Source organism: Callospermophilus lateralis, chromosome 6, assembly GCF_048772815.1.
Source record: "Callospermophilus lateralis isolate mCalLat2 chromosome 6, mCalLat2.hap1, whole genome shotgun sequence".
NCBI classification, from domain to species: domain Eukaryota; kingdom Metazoa; phylum Chordata; class Mammalia; order Rodentia; family Sciuridae; genus Callospermophilus; species Callospermophilus lateralis.
In genome coordinates, this window is record NC_135310.1 from 28,421,063 (window position 1) to 28,442,164 (window position 21,102).

The 21,102-nt window shown below is 32.8% G+C and overlaps 1 protein-coding gene across 7 annotated transcripts in view; it reads left to right on the top strand.

Moving 5' to 3' along the window:
• The window catches only part of Reps1 (RALBP1 associated Eps domain containing 1), a 76,410-nt gene that overhangs the window by 39,994 nt on the left and 15,314 nt on the right, over positions 1 to 21,102 (top strand). For 4 of the 7 annotated variants that reach the window (XM_076858198.2, XM_076858199.2, XM_076858200.2 and 1 more), the window contains exons 8-10: positions 426 to 580; positions 11,404 to 11,507; positions 14,854 to 14,934. In XM_076858198.2, the coding sequence (XP_076714313.1) occupies positions 426 to 580; positions 11,404 to 11,507; positions 14,854 to 14,934 (340 nt within the window). The remainder of the gene's footprint in view (positions 1 to 425; positions 581 to 11,403; positions 11,508 to 14,853; positions 14,935 to 21,102) is intronic. The other 3 variants (XM_076858203.2, XM_076858204.2, XM_076858205.2) reach the window with 1 other exon arrangement.

Below are 21,102 nucleotides of genomic sequence, written 5' to 3' on the forward strand. Positions count from 1 at the left end.
TCAGTGCTTTAAAGTGCATACATGTTGAACTTTTATGATAACAGTAAAAACAAAATTTTAAAGAATGTCCATGGCTTTATATACAGCTTACTTTAAACTTTATTACTTAAATACATGGGCTAAATTAAATTAGGTCATTTTTTGGTGGCCTTAATTATTGGCACTATTTTTCAGCATTTTATTATGAGAATTTCAAGCATGTAAGAAAGTTGAAAAATTATAGGTACCCAGATGCCCACCACCTGCATTCTCCGATTAACATTTTAATTATATTTGCTTTATTACACATCTATGGGATTTTTAAACCTCATGACTTAGTAATTTTTGGAGGAAAGAACATCTCTTTCCTATTTTTTGAGAAAAAAAAAAAAAAAAAGGAATCCAAAGCAGAGTATGGTTGTGTTCATAGTAAGTTTGTCTTCTAGGGAACTCTCAGACTTTGATAAAGATGGTGCATTGACACTGGATGAGTTTTGTGCTGCTTTTCATTTGGTGGTTGCTAGGAAGAACGGCTATGACTTACCAGAAAAACTCCCTGAGAGCTTAATGCCCAAACTGATTGATTTGGAAGATTCAGCAGGTAAGATTGGGAGCCAGAGGGAGTTGTTTGCATGCCTTGATAAATAAAATTCTTGATTTAAAACAAAATCAAGATATATGTTAAAATGTAGCTTAATAGCTTAGACTTTCCATTAGGAGCAAATAGATTTGCCATTAGAAAAGACAAGTAGACTGAACTTGGATTTGTTTTAGTCAGCTTTTAAAAATAAAGAGGGGGTTAGAGTTGTGGCTTAGTGTTAGAGCACTTGCCTGGCACATGTGAGGCACTGAGTTCAATGCTCAGCACCACATATTAATAAATAAATAAATGAAGGTATTGTGTCCACCTACAACTTAAAAAAATATATAAATAAATAAAAACAAAGAATATATACCATTGTTTCATCTTTAACTTGTTACTTGCTGAGATTTGAAGAGCATTTCACAGTTTTGACATTTATCTTCTATTTTAATTGTATTATATATTGTCTGGAGTGGGTATAATCTGTCTTTGTTATAAACATCTTTCTATTTAATGCATCTTAATTTGTTGAAAGGAAATCATCTGATTTATCTTTAGACCTTTGCAATCACAAGCATTTTCCTTTAAAACACCAAACTTTTTTTATGCAGATTGTAAGGAAATCTGGAAGTTTTGAGTATGATGTTAGATAATATTATTTTGTTAACAAGAATGTTAAATGATTGTTTTTACTGATAGCTTTCTTTAAAAGCACATTGAATACATAAATAGGCACTTAAATGACAGAGCAGGTGGTTTTTAACTGTTCTGTTTCTATACACACTGATCACGTGTATCTGTTTGAGATACTGAAAGATATAAAGGGATGTGTTTCCTGTCTTTTCCTCCATAATCATTGCTGTACACATTAAACATGGGCATGTTTCATTGTTTTATCTATAGTGCATAGCTTATATTTCCCAAACTCTAAATAATGTTTTTTTTTTTCAAAAATCAGGGGTAAAACTTAGCATTCTTAAATTCTGAATGAATAAAGGGAAATTTGTTACATTAATAAGCTTCCTTAAAATCATTTTATTATCTTCAGTCTTCCCTTCTAAATTCAGAATTTGGCTTTCAAATGAACATTTATCAGGCAATATCTCTTTAACCCAGAAGTGTGTATCGTCTAATTTTATTGTCTAAGTTATACCAAAGGAAATCATACATATGATTACTTTTGTGAAGAGAATGACTCAAGAATATGAGTGTGCTTCTAGTTTTGCCAGTTATGTCTGTGACCTTGGACAAGTTCCAACCAAATACTCTACTTTTCCCTCTGTTTCTCTACCTAATATATGAAATAGATGCCATTCACATTGACCTGTACACTGACCTTTTGTCAACCGGTAGGTCGTTTAAAGAGTTTAGCATTGATTTTATTTTTTTAGGAACATTTTTTTTTTAATGAGAATCCTAAGGTTTTATTTCAGATACTTATAAAGTATCATTTAACCTCTAACTTGAACTAATGCTAAATACTCTGTCTTTATTTATGTGGTTTTGTTTCAGAGTACTTGATTTATCTACTTAAGAAATAAACAAATAACTCCTTTGTTTAGCTCAGATGATAGTTGCCAAAAGAAGAAATTGCAGTAGCCTCAGACTCCTGGTATTATTTGGTTTAAAAATTAAGCCTTAGGACAGTGGGTGTAGCTCAATGGACGAGTGTTTGCCTGGTTATGTGCAAGGCCCAGGGATTGATCCCCTGCACCTTTAACCAGTAACAACAAAAAAAAATTTGAATCTTGGATATAGAGTTTTTATATGACTGAAGCTTTTGAAAACTGATAGTGTAGTAATACAAGGAGATGATTTAAGTTAACTTTACTCTTTTGTATGTAATTTTCTAGAGACTTGTCTGGTTTTGTCATCTATATATGTAGGTAGCTGAATCTGGCTTTTGCATGTAATTAGTGGGTTTTTCTTTTATTTAATTTGAATAATATCATTGCCTTAGTAAATATCTACTGCCGAATTTTAAGGCAAGTAGTTCTTTTCTGGGCATTTTGTCCAATTTTATACTTGTTACATCTATTTAATTGTCTTTTTGTCCAACTTTATACTTGTTACATCTGTTTATCAGAGAGGCTAATATTTTGCCTGCATGTGTCTGTGCATTATTGCTTTTTAACTATGATTTTAGAGGTATCACAGGCTTAAGACTAAATATAATACATGGTTTTCTGATTAGCTTCTTCTTTTTTTTTTTTTTAAAGAAAGAGTGAGAGAGAGTGAGAAAGAGGGAGAGAGAGAGAGAATTTTAATATTTATTTTATTTTTTTTTTATTATTTGCCTGACACAACATCTTTGTTTGTATGTGGTGCTGAGGATCGAACCCGGGCCCCACGCATGCCAGGCGAGCGCGCTACCGCTTGAGCCACATCCCCAGCCCCATGATTAGCTTTTTTTAATAAACATTTTAACCACATAGATTCACATCTGTTTTGTCTATTTATAAATGATAAGTTTTGGAATTCTCTTAAGTTAGGGGTTGTAGGAAAGAAGTATATCTTTTTTTCCCACCTATGATAACCCTAGGATTCATATGACACAAAACCCGTTTAATGTAGAAATTGTCCTGTGCTACTATGGGTCAGTCAGTGTCCATAGAAATTATAAATAGCTGTGTTTTTAGAAGTGCACAAGGGAGAAGTAACCAGATAGTTTCTTCTGGCAGATCACAGTTATACCTGCTTTAGAGCTGTTTTGACTATTGGCCAAGGTAGTTTCTCTGTTTGATTTCTCATAGCATCTTTGCTTACTTTTCAGAATAGAATATATCACTCTGAATCTTGTTTCTTTCTTTGATCTTCCCCCCCACTTTCAAATACTATACTTTGAGCTTCTTTTTTAAAAAATGTATCATATTCATTATTAAGTATCTTTAGGAACTGGAGTGTTAGCAGCCATATACTAAATTGCTCAGTAAAGAATTATTAGAAGATTACTGCTATTAATGTGTACCATTTTCAAAGTAAGAAAGTTTTGTTGATACTTTCTGACCTTGAAAATATAGCAGTTTATTATATTTGTGATGTTGGGACATACTGAAATATTATCTGTACAAGTGTTCTATACTTAGAATTTAAAACTCTTAAGGGGTAGGGGACAGCTCAGTAGTAGAGTGCTTGCCTAGCATATTTGAGGCCCTGGATTCAATCCCCAGCACCAGGTAAATAAGTCCAACAGTCAAATAGATGGTAAACAGTGGTAACTTGAATTACAGCTCCTGGGAGTAACAAGTTGGCTTTCTTCAGATGTGTAGACATGGGTTGAGGTAAATATATATTTTTCAAAAATAATTTGAGCAGGTTTATGGGATTAAATAGCAGATAAAACAATTACGAATCAGAGGTAGAAGTACTTATATAGACAAATTAAAATATGTACTGTCAGCCCTGAATTTGGCAACTAAAATAGAGAAACTTGATATTTGTTTTACAAAAAAAGGCATGTAAAAAATTCATCCGCAGAAACAGTGTATGAAGCTGAATTCAAGAATGTTTATCTTTAAAAAAATATTAAAATAATCTACTAGCCTGCTACTGTATTGTTTCTTAAGGGGAAAAAATGTAGAGATGCTGTACATCTTAAATCCAAGTCTCCAAAGAATAATCTTCTTTGTAGCACAGATGCAGTTTTACAGTTCTTTTGTGATTGTATGATACATTTTCATCTCTCTTTCAAACTAGACTATAAACTCTGGGGATAGTAAGTGGATTAGTTTTGTTTGTTGTATGTCAGCACCTAGCAGAGTGCAAATGGAATACATAAATAGACAGTTACATTTTTTAAAGGACATTGACAGAGCAGCAGGTAGTTTTTAACTGTTCTTTTTCCATACACACTGATCATGTAAGTATCAATTTGAGATATAATGCATTATCTGTTTGAGATATTGAAAGATACAAAAGGGGTGTGTTTCCTGTCTTTTCCTCCATAATCATTGCTGTGCACTTGAAACATGGGCATGTTTCTTTGTTTTATCTATAGTGCATAGCTTATATTCCCCAAACTCTAAGCAGTACTTCCATCATGAATATTTTTAAAAGCCAGGTAAGAGAAGGCATGTGATACTTCTCATGAATAGTTTACTAGAAATCTATGTAAATTGAAACTACCTTTATTCAAGTTAATTACTGTGAAGAACTTCTCTTGTATACATCAAAAAAATTTTAACAAAACAGCCTAAACACACGCCCACACACATATCAATAAAAGTAACAATCTTGGTTTCTGAAAATTCATTATCCAAGTGCTGTTAATTACAGAGAAAAAAATAATGAAAATATGTACTAATACTCATCATCATTACATTCAAGGAATTATTTCTCAAACCACTCCATCAACACACACACACATTCTTAACTGTCATTTCTAGGTACTTATTATAGCTGAAAAATCAATACAATAAATTACAAATATTGGCAAAAAAGCACTATGTAATGAAATTGGTGGGAGTAATTAGAATTTCTCAACTGTAAGACATTGACAAACCAAGCTAGATAATACTTAAAGGAGAAAAACTATGAGGATAATTACAGTCAGGACTTTAAGAGATTATAGTTTCAGATCATGGAAATAATTAATGATCCCCGTAATTGTTTGTTTTTGCAGAAATGACTTTTTTATTTATTATTGTGCTATGAAAGTGAAAAGGGAATAAAAGGCAGTTCTGTTTTCTCTTAGAGAACTCTGTAGGAGAGGTGGCCTTGTCTTCTTGCTTAGTACTATATATATCCCAGGAGCCTGGAACCTTAATAGGCTCTCAGTAAGCATTCATAGACTCAATTAGTACTTTTTAATTTTGCCAAATTACACTCAGAATTAACATTTTTCATTCTTTGCTCTTAATACTTATTTCCACAATGTTCTGTGTGTTTAATACAAAGCCCCAATTATATTTCTTTTCCTCTTTTTGAAATACTAGTTCTTATTTTAAGTAGTTTAAATTAAATGGACTTTGTTCATTTTAAGCTGCCATTTGATAATGGGAACCTCTGCTGTATCTCTAGTAGAATAGCTGAGTCAAATTGTAGGTGCTATCACATATTCATCAATATTGTGAAAGAGTTAGCAGATAAAATATAATTAGAATTTTGGGTGTATTGTTTTTCTTTCACACCTAGTTGGGCACTATTTTATTTTCATTAAAAAAAAAAGCTTTGATTTTTTTTTTAAGTTAAAATGGGTGGATTTCTACATAGACCTTCTTAAGGTCTGTTTACTGAAAAAAATTTCCAATTTGTTGAAGTTGGAGCGAAGTGGAGTTCATTTTTAAAACAGAACTTAGTTTTTTGATGCCAATACAATCACTCAAGACAAAACAGAGCATATCTTAAATTCATTCTTTAATTTCCTCTTGCATATGCATTGCTTTTATCCCTGCCTTTTAAGTAAGAATGGAAGAGTTGCTATCAGTACATTTCCTCAAAAGCTTAAAATTCAGCTAAATCCATTTTTTCTTTATTTTAATTTTTTATTATAAGAATAATATTTATTTTGAATAAATAGTAGATATAGTTTTGCCTTCATGAAGCTTTTAAATGAAGTTGGAACCTTGAGCCTTCATGACTGAAGAACTTCCTAGATTTGTTTGCTGCTTGAAAGCAGAATAAATTTTAAACTATAAGACTTCAGGGGAGTGTATATATTTGTATAAGACTAATGAGCTGGCAGTCACTTTTGAAATAACTTTTAATATACTAAATATAATATAAAAATAAATTTAGGCTGGATAGTTACAAACTTAGAACAACACTGAAGTTCTCTAGTAAAGAAGCTTTCAGCAGGTACATTGTATTGGACTGAACCTATGAATTTTCCAGATTCTTTGAAAGGTAGAAGGATGAAAACTGCTGCCAGTGTTAATAAACCAGATATCATTCCCCAGTATGATCATACTAGTTTGTCTCTTCCTGACAAACCAGTTTTATACCTGGAGAGAAACTTTCTTTGCGTAAAAGCCCTTTGGGGGTTAGCTTTAACAAACAATTTAGGCTCATGCTCTTCTTTTTCAGCCCTGACGCTCTGATGGTGTCAGGGCAGAGCAGAACCCTCAGGAGGAAGGCAGGGTTGACACAGTGTTCCAGCAGGAGGCTAGGTTGGAACACTGCATCAGGTAAGAGTAAAACTACATCCCTGCCTCCAGAAAGATAGTCTTGAAGCCTGACTTGTGGGTGGGCAGTAAGCTCTTTGCTCAAGTGTTTACAGGGAGCAGAATTGAAGGAGGTGCATCCATATCTAGTGCTTCTCCTCAGATTCATGATTGTTGGTTTCTAGAATATAGGTAGTTTGCTCAATTTGCTCTTTGCCTACTGCTGTTTGTTGTTTTATATATGAAGTAGGAAAGAAACGATGTATAATTTTGCAAATTTGTCCCAGAAGTACTTTTTGGATTTGCTAGGACAGGAATTTTTTTCAAGTTATTAATCTCGGGACCCTTTTTCCTTCTTACAAATTGTGCCTCAGGAGTCTTTGTTCATGTAAGATCTATTAATAGTCATCCTGTTAGAAATTAAAACTGATATATTTTAATTTTTTCCTATCTCCCCAACCCCAACATTTAAAAAATACTTATTACTTAAAAACAACAGTAACACACTCTGTACATATTAGCATAAATATCTTTAGGAAAATAACTATTCTCTAGAATACAATTATGAAAAGAGTGACATTGTTTTGTATTTTTTGCAAATTTTTTTAATATCTATCTAATATAAGTCAACTAGATTGTCATATTTATTTCTGTGTTTAGTCTTTTGGATATCTTACTTTGTTTGAGGTAAATCTGGGCTCCAAACACCAAGCCTTGCAGCTCAAATCAAATTTGTTGCTTGTTTTTGTATACTGCACAAATTGAGTGGGTTTTTTTAATCATTGAAAAAAAACAAAAGGCTAATATGTCATCATACATGAAAATTATGTGAAATTCGTATTTTAGTGACCATAAATAAAATATTAATACAGCCACACTCATTCAATTACAAATTGTCTGTGGCTGTCTGTGTACTATAGTGGCAGAGTTGAATAGTTGTAGTAGAGGCTATATAGCCTATAAAACCTAAAAAATTTATTATCTAGACCTTTGCTTAAAAAAGAAAAGTTGCTAATTCCTAAAATACATAAAGAAAATCTAGCTTTGCATAGAAAAAGGAAATACTATTATATACTGCTTTCAGAGATTGTTGACTGTTCTTAGGTACTACATCAAACACAAATGGTGAACTGGGGGTGTAGTTCAGTTGGTAGAGCACTTACTTATTATGTGCAAGACCCCAGGTTCGATCCCCAGTACCACCACCAAACACACACACACACACACACACAAATTGTAATTTCTTAAAAGTTATTTGCAGTGTGAAAGCTGAAACCATATTAATGAATTTTTTGTAACGTTAATGTTGTACTTTGAATGAACCCTTTATCCATGAATGATTTTGTATCATAATATAGTGGTTATTTATAAAAATAAGAGTTTATTGAGTTATACAGATCTTTTACATATTGAGATGTTTCATTATAAAATATCAAAAATATTTTCCTTTTTTTTTTTTTTTGGCAGTACCAGGGAATGAACTATGGAGTACTCCACCACTGAGCTACTTCCCTAACCCTTTTTGAGACAAGTTCTCTCTTAAGTTGCTGAGGCTTGTGTCTAACTTGAAATCCTCCTGCCTTAGACTCCCAGATATCTGGGATTATAGGTAGGCATGACCATCCCTGGCAAAAAAGCATATTTGTTAATTTTGTAACTTGTCTCATCAGAGAAGTCTTTATGTGCTAGGAAACACTTAAGGTTATGGATATATAAGTTTTTCCTAAAAGCTTAAAATTTGTCATAAGTAACAAATACTGAAAAGAGTTGCTTGGGGCTGGGGATGTGGCTCAAGTGGTAGCGCGCTCGCCTGGCATGCGTGTGGCCTGGGTTCGATCCTCAGCACCACATACAAAGATGTTGTGTCCGCCGAAAACTAAAAAATAAATAATACAATTTCCTCTCTCTCTTTCTAAAAAAAAAAAAAAAAAGAGTTGCTCACTTTATTCATTTGAGAAAATGTCTGCCTAATACTCAAATCCAAATACTTATAGTTTATAAACTGTTCCCTCAAGATAAATGGTATTCTATGAAAAGTGATCAGTTCGGCTTACAGCTGAATCACATAGATATTTTTTGTTTGAGACAATCATTGTACCCTGATATGCAACAGAAGTGCTGTGCTTTATATATATTTCCCATTTTGTCACAGAGTATTATAAAGGTGTGTTTTTAGTGCTAAAATTTATCAAAATTAAATATTATTTGCTTCATTATGAAATTCTTCAGTGAGAGCAACATGCATTTTTTTGTATTATAGTAAAAATTTTGAATTTATATATGTGAGGGTGAATAATACATTTTGTCATCACTGCCGTGATTCTTCTTGATGAACCAGTAGTGCTTTTAACCACTGTTGCTTTTCAGAATCAGTGTCAATATCAACACAGGAAGAAAAATTACTAATATTATTACAAGAATAATTTTGACTTTTTAGGAGCCCCCCCCCCCAAAAAAAAAAAGAATTGTAAAGATTCCCAAAAGAAGTCAGTGATCCATTGTTTGAGAACTAAGATTGTAAGAAAATAATCATTGAAATGATAATAATTACTTGGGTGAGTAGTATTTTATTTCTTAGCCTTAAGAGGCTAGACCCACTGTAGCTTTTGTACCACTGATAGAGATTATCTGAAACTCTTCCCAAATTATAACTGCCTTGAGGTCAGGATGTGGTATAGTCTGTCCCTGAATTTGTAAAACAACATCATGAGAACTGAGATCTGAAAGCCAAATCAGAGCCTCAGAAAGCCCTAAGATGATGTTGAAGAGAAAAGAATAGAGTCTGGCTTTAAATTGATTCTTTTGGAAATTAATCCCCCTAGAGTTAATACTATTTAATTCTATTTATTTTTCTTTAATACTTAAGTGCTTTGGTGGGGGGCAGGGATCTCTCGTAAAGACCTTTCTTCATTTTCTATGGCCCTGGTAACTTTCACTTTTAGCAAATTTCATATTTTTAGCAGCTATCTTTCTTTCCTTAGTTTCCTTTCCCTTTGTTATGATGCGGGGGAGAAAGGTTTATAATGTAGGTTCCCACAAAAAAACACCAAACTATCCAATGAGAAATGACCTATTACTGTTTATTCTAAATAATTTTTCCACTAGTTCTCTAAGAACTTTTGAGTTCTGCAGTCTTCATATAACAATAGCTGAAGCCTTCCTGCCTCTGATGCTCCCACACTATACTGTGAATGTATAGGACTCAGAAAGAAATAGGAACATCTTTTCAATTTATAATACAAATAGAAGTCAAAATGTAATGCTAGACTGTAAACTAGAACTTGCAATGTAGTATAATGATAAAGGTATAATTACAGGGTACATAAAAGGGAAATATTTTGAGAGAGTCATGAAACACAGCAGGTAGAAGGAGAATTTTGAGACTTTTCCCAACTATTAGTTGTGATTCTAAGAAAATGACAGTAATGAAGAACACAAAAAGCAACTTACTCAATAAATACTTGAGTGCTATTCTGTATTAGATCCTATGTTAGGTACTAAAAGGTAAAAATTTATGACTAAATTGAAAGATTAAAAGCTATATATCGGTAGGTTTATTATATGGCTATATGCTTAGAAATCTGAAGTATAGAGCTAACACTTAATACCAAGTATCTTTCTTTCTGGTGGAAAAACTTGGGTATTATTTTATTTAACTTGTCCATGGTCAAATAGAAAGACAAAGACAGATATTGGAATTGTGGATGATATGTGGTCTAAACAAATTACATACTCCCTATTGATTGGGATTATATTCAAAGCTGTGTAAACCTTGGAAAAATTAGGGAATTTGGTTACCTTTGAAATTATATATTTTTAAGTGTAGCTTTAGAGAGATTTTAAATCAGGGCTTAAATAGAATTAAAATTATAGTATGATACTTTGACTTACATTAAAAATCATTTTGAATTAGTGTCATGGATTTGTAGCTATCGATAAGATAGCAGTGAGTGTAATGACAAAAGTTTTAAGGGCTGGGGGTATAGCTTAGTGGTAGAGGGCATGTGCAAGGTCTGGGTTCAATCCACAGGACTAAAAGAAAGGTTTAAGTTTCATATGGGCTTATGGATTTTTTTTTTTTAATGACTGGGAATTCCTTTTATTTTCCATTTTTTGGTATCAAGAAAGATTTGTAGAGGAAATGTGATTAATGAGTATGAATCAGCAGTTCCCAAAGTATATTTCAAGAGAATATTGAAGAATTTTATTTGATGAAAAGCATTTGTGTTTGAGAAAAACTGACTTACAAATGTTAAGTTTATTTACTATTGGACATAAGTAGTCTTGATATGCATGGGAGTTCTCCAACAGGAAATTAATAATATCCCACAAACTTATTTGAGCAAAAAAACCCCTAATTTTTGAAAGTCACCATAGTGATTAGTATTACAAGGAGTATACTTTCGGAAGCTGATAAAAAAATCCATCCCTGATATCAGAAACTGAGTCAGAGCATTTGACCTCTTTTATTATCATTGTGTAAAATAAACGTGTATAACACTCTTCTGCTTATTCCTAACTAGATTTTATTTTCATAAAAAGTTAAAAACCTGTGGTTTCAGGTAGACAGAGTACTATGAATGAGTATTGTCTGATGGTTAAAATGTTTATTTTGGGAACATAAGAAAAATCAGTTTATAAATTACTACTTAGGAAAATCATCTGCTAGCTTTTTTATAAGTAAATATTCTAAACTAAAATATATTGTTAATAGAGGATTCTTCTGTTTTTAAATTACAGATGTTGGAGATCAGCCAGGCTCTCCTACTGAAGCACCTCCAAGCAAGTCACCATCAATGCCATCACTAAACCAGACTTGGCCTGAGCTGAATCAAAGCAGTGAGGTTAGCATAGCTTTCTTTTCTTCTCTTTCTTCTCTTTTTTTTTTTCAATTAAAAATTTGCATTTTTAAGGTAAGACATTTAAACAGGTTAATGTCAGTATAAAGCTCTTTGAGCATGCATGCATAGTTAATATAACTGATAAATAAATGTTTGTAATGATGTAACTTTTGAGGTTTTTAATGTGCATACACTATCATTTGGTTTCCATTGTTTATCCCCACTAAAATATTGTGAATTAGTTGGGGCAGGTGAATGAAGTTAAAAGTCAAAGTGAATGACTTGGCCAAGATCTCATTTCCAGGAGATTTGAGAGCTAAGATTTTAATACAAGTCCTTTGATACTAGTCAGCTGCCTTGCCTAGTGAGTCATGCCATCTGAGTCCTTAGGTACATGATAATACAATTGGAATCTTGGGATTGGAAGTGATGTGATGTCACTAGGCATGCCTTCCACAGGAATAAGATATTTTCTGTGACCTTATTCAATATAAAATGGAGTGGTTTTGTCTAAATGTGACCAAACATAGTATGCAAAATAGAATTTGGGACAAATGCATTGTTCTTCAGTGACTTCAAAGTTTTATCATGTAAAACAATAAAAGGATCACTTTGCTTAGAATAAAGGAAGAGGGCCTTAGGCCCCCCTCTCCTGAAGCACCTCCTGAGGATGCTCTCTTGAACTTTAGTGTTCTGGAGGACTCCATTTGGAAACCACTGTTCCAGCCTAAGAGCATTTCTCTTTGTGAATAAATTATCTTTTTTTTTCCTTTAGGTAGTACTGCAAAAATAAGAATTTGTTAACTTTCAGAAAGCTTCTGTGCTTTCCATGTTCTTGAAAGCCAGAAAAATACTAGATTAAAGAGTACCGTAGTTAATTTGGGACAGTTGGAAAACAGAAAAGTAACTGGCAGTTTTATACTATTTTTACTGCTTTGTAAACACCCAACCACAGCCAAGACTGTGTCTTAAGCATTATAACATTATACCATATGTCCTACCATCAGATGTAAACCTATTAATATGTTTTTGTAGAGAAGGGGATTAAGCCCTTGAAAAATTGGCCAGTAGAACGTTTATGGAGAGTAGATAAGTGTTCTTGAAAATATTACTTTCACTGCATTTACATTTCTATCATTTTTTAAAGGCACAATCAGAATAAAAGGAGTATTGTTAGCCTACTTTTATCAGTTTGTAAATAAGAGCAGCTCTATAAGAGTCTCAACTCCTAAGCCCATGTTCATTTTAAATGAAATCACATGCAATTAACGCGTTAAAAGACGAGGGCTGGAAGTCCCTTCTCAATTCTGATTCCACTAGTTGCTGTCTGCCTGCTTGAATATTCCTATCAAGTTCTATTTTCTAGTATTTGCTAACAATACCAAAAAAGTGGTAATTTTTTTTCACTTTATATGAAATATCAAAAGCTAATAAAACATTGGTTTTAAGATGTATTAATGATACCTATTTTAAATGATACCTATTTAGCTACTTAGGATATAAAATTTAGATTTTATTTTCATTGTCTACCACCAAAACACTAATATTTTTTTAACTTTAATTTAGCACCTGTGGATATGGATTAGGTAGTATAGGGGATAATACTAATGATAATCACTAACATTTGTTGAACACTTAACTCCTTAAATCCTCAGAATACTCCTGTGAAGTAGATACTAATTTCATGTTACAGATGGTGAAACTGAAGTACAGAGAGGTTATGGAATATAACTGGCCCAAGTTTGCAAAGCCCAAATAGGATTCCAGTAGTCTGGTTCCAAAGCCTTGTGCTCTTAACCATTTACTAAAGTCATGAAGAGGAGAGTCTCGTCCCTCCAAATTGCTTACAGATAGTCTTGTAAAACCACGAGGACAAACCTCATGACACCCAAGCAGGGTGTTAGTATATATGCCTTCTTTTTGCCAAAGTTTTCTGTATTTGAACTTTTTTCAGTGAATTAGGATTTTAAAAATTCCTTATGAATCCTGGTGACAATAATTGTTGAAGAAGAAAACAGTTGTATTAACAGATATTGTAAAGTCACGTCCTTGAACTGATGTCTCCAGAAGTGAGTTATTATGGCTTTTCTACCTAAAATACTTTGAGTGCATCATTATTTCTGTTTATCTTATTTTTCAAGCTAAAACTAATCTGCAGAAAAAATCGATGAATGATTGTATTGCCCATTTCTGTAGATAATTTTTAATAGTGCACTCAATTGCTAACTTCTACATGTCTTCTCAAATTGAATATCAGTATTTTAAATAGTAAATTGAACTTTGAAGCATAAAACTGTACTTTCCCAAAGTGAATTATAAAAAGAATTTTGGTGAGTGGGTAGTTGTGTGTCTGTGTGTAAACATTTGTTTGTATATATTGTATATGTGTAGATGTTTTTCCCTCTTCAGAGGATAACTGATAAATTTTAAGAATCTGATTTAACTGACAATTTTAATATAAAAATTCTGTACCATATTACTAAGATCTCTACAACAAATGGAATTTACTGTAATTAATATTGAATTATCCACTATTTTAAGAGGTATGATATTTCTTTGTGTACCTCTTTTAGATACGTAATACTTCATATACATCTTCTATATATAACACATACTCAAATGCTTGATTTGCTCTCATTGTGGCTGCATTCTGATTTTTCTAGCATGGGGAGGGGGGTGCCTGATTGGCGATTCCATCTTGTGAACTAGCATGGCCCTGTTTGTTGTGCTGATTGCAGGGGTTGACTTGCTACAGGTTGACATAAGCGCAAACATATTAATTCCAGAATTCCTTGCATTTTATCTCAATTATATTTTATTAAATATCTATGCATATGTATAAAATATGTGCACGAACATAATAGAATCATCTTTCAGGGGTCGCACTGGCAAGTCACACTGACTTGCTTTGTTTTAATCAAAACTTTGTTACCATTTACCAAATCAATGCATTAACGTTTGAATTTTAAAAGAAGGATTATTCTTTCTTCCAGGCAAGACAAACCCCTTTACATTTTCACTTGGTAGCCATTTATATCACTCACAATATGGTCCTTTATTATGTTTTGAATCTTAATTCTGTAAGGCTGTGAATCTCTTTAGTAGAGATTGCAAAAAATTATTACTATTCAGTTGATATCTGCTTGTGACACTGTTTGCCTTTTATTCAAAATGACCCAAGATAGATAAGTATAAGATGTTCATGGAAAAATAGAAGTTACATAATAATGTTAGACCTATGAAACACAGCTTGCAGTGCAACCTCTGAATTACTTTGCTAAATCTTCTCCAGTGATCTTTTACTCCATCTTTCTCATCATGCTGACTTGTCTCTCCTCTGTCTGTTCAGCAGTGGGAGACATTTAGTGAACGCTCTTCAAGCTCACAAACTCTGACCCAATTTGATTCTAACATTGCACCAGCTGATCCTGTAAGTCAATCACTTAGCTTGCTTGTTTGAAATTAATTTTATTAACCCAAATTTCCATTCATTATGGTTTTTTAGCCAATATGCATGATTCAGTGTAGTGCTTAGAGGGAAATGTTGGCAGACTTTTCAATTTTTGTGTGTTTAATGGTGGAAAGAATTTTTTTTTCCATTCCTTGTATCTAGTTATTTTGGTGAGAAAAACTATGCTTTTTAAATCTGATACATGTGTCTAAAGAAGCATTTTGTGATAATTGATTTGGTTAACCATGTTGTCATTTGCTAATTAAATGTATGTTTTATTTAACATACTATGTATTTCAATGTAGTGACACTTCTGTAAATATTATTTGTATGCTTATGCATCATGTAATATGTACTGTGTATGTAAATATTTATGCAGTGTCATCTTTTTAAAAACGCTTCAAATGATAGGCTTTTGTTTAATTAGTATGTTAAGTTCTGTTAGATAGAATCAAGTTCAGTAAAACAATACATAGCTATTTGTCAAAAATTTCTCTTGTGCAAAGGAACCTGTCTTGTCTTCCTGTGGTTTACTGTGTTTTTTGAAAATGCTACAAAGTTCATATCCTGATTGTAAAAATAAATTTTATCTCTATAAAGTTAATTTCATCTATGCCCCTCCTGTCCTTGAAGTTGTTTGAAAACTTCAAAACTTTAAATTATTTTTCTCTCTGTTCATTTCTCTGCCTTTGCATGCTCGTGTGCATGCTCTCTTGTGCTCTCTCTCTCCCCTCCCTCCCCCCCTCCATGCTAATAAGCACTTTCCAAAAACAAAAGAGGAATTAAGTAGTAAGGGAAGAAGAGTGTAAAGGTAGGGTTTTTTTGGTTTTGTTTTCTTAAGTGAGCTGAGTAGAAAGCCATGTAGAAAGTGACACAGGCATTCTTAGATTTAGCAGCTGGCAATTAATAATTAAGTATTTAAATGGCTTCATCATTTAATATGGATTTGGAGAAGTGGCTTTAAAGATAAAATATCTTCAGTTTCAATCAGTGGATTTTGGGTGCCTATAAAATTTTAAAGAATTTGTATTGAGGGCTCAGTGAGGCTCAGTGGGAGAGCACTTGCCTGGCATATGTGAGGCACCAGCACCGGGTTTGATTCTCAGCACCACATATATAGAAATAAATAAATAAAGGTCTATCACCTAAAAAAATTTTTTTATAGAATTTGTATTTGAAACATAGAGGATGCTGTTACAGTCATTTAATTCAAACATAATATATTTTAAAAATGTTTATAGTCTATTAAAATATACAGGGACCAATTTTATATGTAGATCTTCTGTGCCTTTTACTTCTGTTAGTATATTTAAAGCATTTATTTTTTACTTTTATCTGAAAAGTGCAAGAGAAATAAAGCCAACAGTTGAAATTTTTGCTGCTTATTAGCAGCCATAATTAAGATCTTTTGGGAAGTGACAAGTTTTAAGCTTTAAGAGTTCCCTATTTTATTTCTACCTGCTAATTTTTTTAATATATAGTCCAGTTAATTTTGTTTACTTAATGAAGGTATTTTATAGAAAAAAAAATCATCTTAATCTCTTTGTGAAACAAAGGAAGAACATTATATATAAAAATCTAGAGCTCAGAGGCAAAATAAATTGACTCATGACTGCCAGGAAATATAGAGGAATGTTAAGCTTATTACAAGTGATGTTCTTACTTGGAAATAATATCCTAATTTATGAGTGTTTAAAAGTATGCTTTGTTATTTCTAGTGTGGTAGACAAGAGACTGTAGGAAAATAAAGAATGCTTGACATTTTAAACTTGAAGTTAGACTTCTGAATTTGATCATTTTAATTGGCATTCATAGCAGACATGGCTTTCCCTATGTTCATATGTGAATACATGACCAGCTAACTCCATATCATATACAATCACAGAATGGGAAAGTATACTCCATATATGTATAATATGTCAAAAGGCACTCTACTGCCATGTATATGTAAAAAGAACAAATGAAAAAATGGGGAAAAATTAAGTTGACATTCTTAAATATTTATACTCTGACATCTAGAAAATCTTTTTTCATTTATGTTGGTAAGCTTAAACCTGAACTTTGTTCTCTAACCTGTAATCTTTAATTTTTCAGTTGGGAGAATGCCTTCCTTTCTCCTAATTGTGTGCTTTAGAATCTGAGTTTCTTAACCTTCATTTAATACTAACTGAAATATTGACTATTTATAGAGCACAGCCTGGAGCCACAATCCCAGATAATCCTTTGCAAGGCTTATATAAATAAGGATTTTAAGTATGTAAAAGAGACCCTTTCAGATTAGAAGGGAGAAGATAAAAATAATAAAACTTAAGTTTTCATGTGAATTTAACTTACCTTTCAGTGATATATTTAGTGAGTTAGGGGATTGATCTCAAGTTATTACTCATGCTAGACGAGCACTCTACCACTGAGCTACAGCCCAGCCCTTCAGTGTTGAAAATATATAATGGAATATTAAAAAGGAACTAAATCTTGGTAATTAACCCTTTGCTCAATAAAATAAAAAATCTCTGAAAAGCTTCAAACTGATCTGTAGCACTTACATAGCACAGTGCACTTTCATGTGCACACTGGGATGGTTAGTTATTAGACTTTCAGAGTTCCAATGAAATTAAGCTTCTAATTATCTCATTTTCAGCTGAACAAAGCTGTAGGCAGAGAAAGGTTGGCTATGTGGGAAGGATTTCACAAGAGGTTGTAGTAGTATGCTTAGTCTTCACTGAAAATAGACATTGACAAAATGGACAAGGGTAGTCCAGGCAGGGAGAGTATCATAAGCAGGATCAGTTCATTGTGGTCATAGTATAGGGTGCATATACCTATGGAGGAACAGTGGGAGCTGAGGAATGTAGTTGAAAGTAGATTGAGAAAATCTTCATAAACTAGAGTAAATAGCTGAATTTCACCTTACAGGGTGATAGCACCAGGAGATAACACAGAGTACCTGAATGAGTGGGCAGGGACAGTAAGGGGAAGATCACTTAGGCAACAATGTGAATTAACTGAAGCAAGAGGGATCAAGAGGTCTAATACCTAATTCCCTGACATGAGAATGAAAAGTAGGCAGGACTGGATTCAGGCAGATAAGAATAGTAGCATTTAAGGCATGTAGAAAAATTAGATCTATGAGATACATATATATATAATTCAATAAAGTACTGCATTATATAAAATCACACCAAATACATAGCACAGATGTGCCATGAATGATTAGAAATGGATTTCCTGAAGGATTTGGGTAATCTGACTAGATAAGAAGATGTTGGCCAGTCAATTTTGTTTCCTCCTCACTATTTAAAAACACTAGGTTGGAGCAGAGAAAGTGTTACTTTGGCATCTTACGGCACATGTGTCTTAGGACTAAGAGATTTGTATACATTTTGGTTCTTCATATGGATGCTAAAATGCTTAAAGTGAAAGCTCCCTATCTTGCTGCACATGACAGTCGTAAATGCAACTTCTGATATCTTAATCTGAGGTTAGACGTGGTCATGTGTGTCAAGTTGATCAAAGCACTACCATGTTCTGCTGTCAGTAGATCCACTGTACTAAAGCCATTGTAGAACCACAGCAACCAGTAGTTGTATGAATACAGTGTGCTACAGAATATTGATTTGTTGGTACAGAAGACCTGAATGAAGTTACAGAACATTCCTGATTTTCTTGACCTCCCTTTTTTATACCACAAATGTATACAAATACTAGTTAATATTTCCAACTATTTTAAATTTTATAAATCTGATTTTATACACATAGAATATATATTAGATAAATGTTACAAATTTGAAGCATCTAAATTTGACATTTTTTTCCCTCTGATTTGTTTGGGTTTGGAATCAGAAATTATTTTCACATGTGCTATCATTTCTTTTTCCTTGATCTTGTCTTAGAATGGTGAATTCTGATTCTTATAACACTTATTTATGCAACTAAAATTGTAAATATACAGAGCTATATTTTGCCTAGTATGTACAATTAAATGACAAAATGCATAAGTTAAAAATACATAAAGCGAAAATTAACTAAAAGAAAAGTAGAAAATCACCTTCAGAGTCAGGTTTACCTATTTTAGCAATTTATATATTAATCAGTCAAGTAATCTATAATTTGTAAGTGATTAGAATGATATAAATTTATCTAAGAATAGAGTGAAAAATACATTGCCCAAGACTCTAGGCTACAGATTTTTTTCAAGAACATTTTGAGAGGAATAAACAAAACTGAACTTAGCTGCTTTCCTAGCATCACGTTTAAAACAAAAACCTTTCCCTTCTGATACAATAGTAAATGTAAGGGCAAGATTATAAAACATTGAGAAGAAGTCATGTATCTTTTAAGACTTTGAGAGAAAAGAAAAAAAAAATTTAAAGGTACCACTTGCACAAACTGTTTTTAAAAAACAGTTCATTAGGGCTGGAAATGTGGCTCAGTGTTAAAGTGCCTCTGGATCCAATCCCCGGTACCAAAAAAAAGCAGTTAATTAGGCTAAATTGAAATTATATATCAAGAACATAATAAAGGAAACTCAGTAACAAGAATATATTTATCATACACTGAAAAAAGCGAATGTAGAATGTTTTGAAGCTCCTGTGCATCAGAAAATAAATGAATACAGAAGTGTGTAAAAGACGTGCAGATTGCAAGAAAGAAATATACAAAAGGACATTCAAAACCATCAGCTTAAAAAAGTGTATAACTGGGGGTGGGGCAGTGGCTCAGTGGGAGAGCACTTGCCTAGCATATGTGAGGCACTGGGTTCAATTCTCAGCACCACATATAAATAAATAAGATAAAGGTGCATTGACAACTAGAAAATATATTTTTTTAAATATATAACTACAAAGAGAAACAGCTCACATCTACAGATTAACAAAGATTGAAACTCTGACATTATAAGAAATTATGAATTAAGAAAATAGTCATGTATAAAACCATGTTGTGAGTGTGTATTTACTTTTGTGGTGCTGGGGATTGAACCCAAGGCCTTATGCATGCAAGGTGAGCACTCTACTCCCAACCCCTAAAGCCATGTTTTTTATATTGCAACTATAATTTAAATAGTATCTTAAGTGTATTATTATATTTTGAGAGTCACTCATTATGAGAAGTCTCAACTTTGATCCATCTGTAATGTTGGTCTTTATAACTACAATTTTAGGATGTATAGGGGAAATATTAGGCTTCTTGGATAAATATTAACCCTATTTAAAATTCTCTTAGGTATAGGAGCAGGAAATTACTTTGAATGACTTTATCAAGATAGTGGCTCTAAAGAATTTGTTATAAATTGAATTTTAAGGTGATGAGAGTAAGCCAAGGAGGCTGGTCCAGTAAGAGACCATATGCAGGAACATAACTTTCCCTCTCAAGGTCTTGGTGTTAACTCAGTATTATCACCAAAACAGTGTCCAGTATAAACTAAAATTCAGCATCCTCTACACTAAATTATAAACTTAACTCATTAATAGATATTTGAAATTGAAGGGTCTCAAATTTGTTTTTAACTGCAGCATGTACAGAGTATGAACTGATTCCTCATAGGAGGAGCCAAGCTCCCTTGGCCATGTTTTTCAGCAGGTCTGTTGCTGTGAATTCAGATGCTTGACCTGGTTCTGATTCCTCTACCAGGGGTCAGGACGAGGCTTCTCCGTGTCCCAGGGAACCTCACTCTTCTCCCACCCTTTCTGAGATGTCTCCATTAGTCTTCGTCCTCTTCTTCCTTACCTTTGCTCTTTCATTATTTACAAAAGCCTATACAAATAGCTTCTTTATGCCTCTAAATCACCACTCACCAAGTTATATATATTGCCATCATGTAAATGGTAGGAAAAGTATTAGCAGATTAGACAGGGAGTCTTACTTGCTTTCTGAAATAATCAGTTCCTTTGTGGAAGTCTGAGCTAAAATTTGAGGCACTCTGTTTTTAACAATTTGAATTATTCCATAGAAAGGATGTATTGTACCCACTATCCCAATTAAATTGACAGCTCATTATCTTTGTTTTATAGGTGAAAAAAATCATCAAATTTTCTTAAGTAGTCTACGAAAATGTTTTTAGTCTGGGTTTTCATGAAATAATTTACTTTAACCTCGGGATTTAACAGTTGTATAATTTCAACAGACCATTTTAAATTGCTTTTGAATATT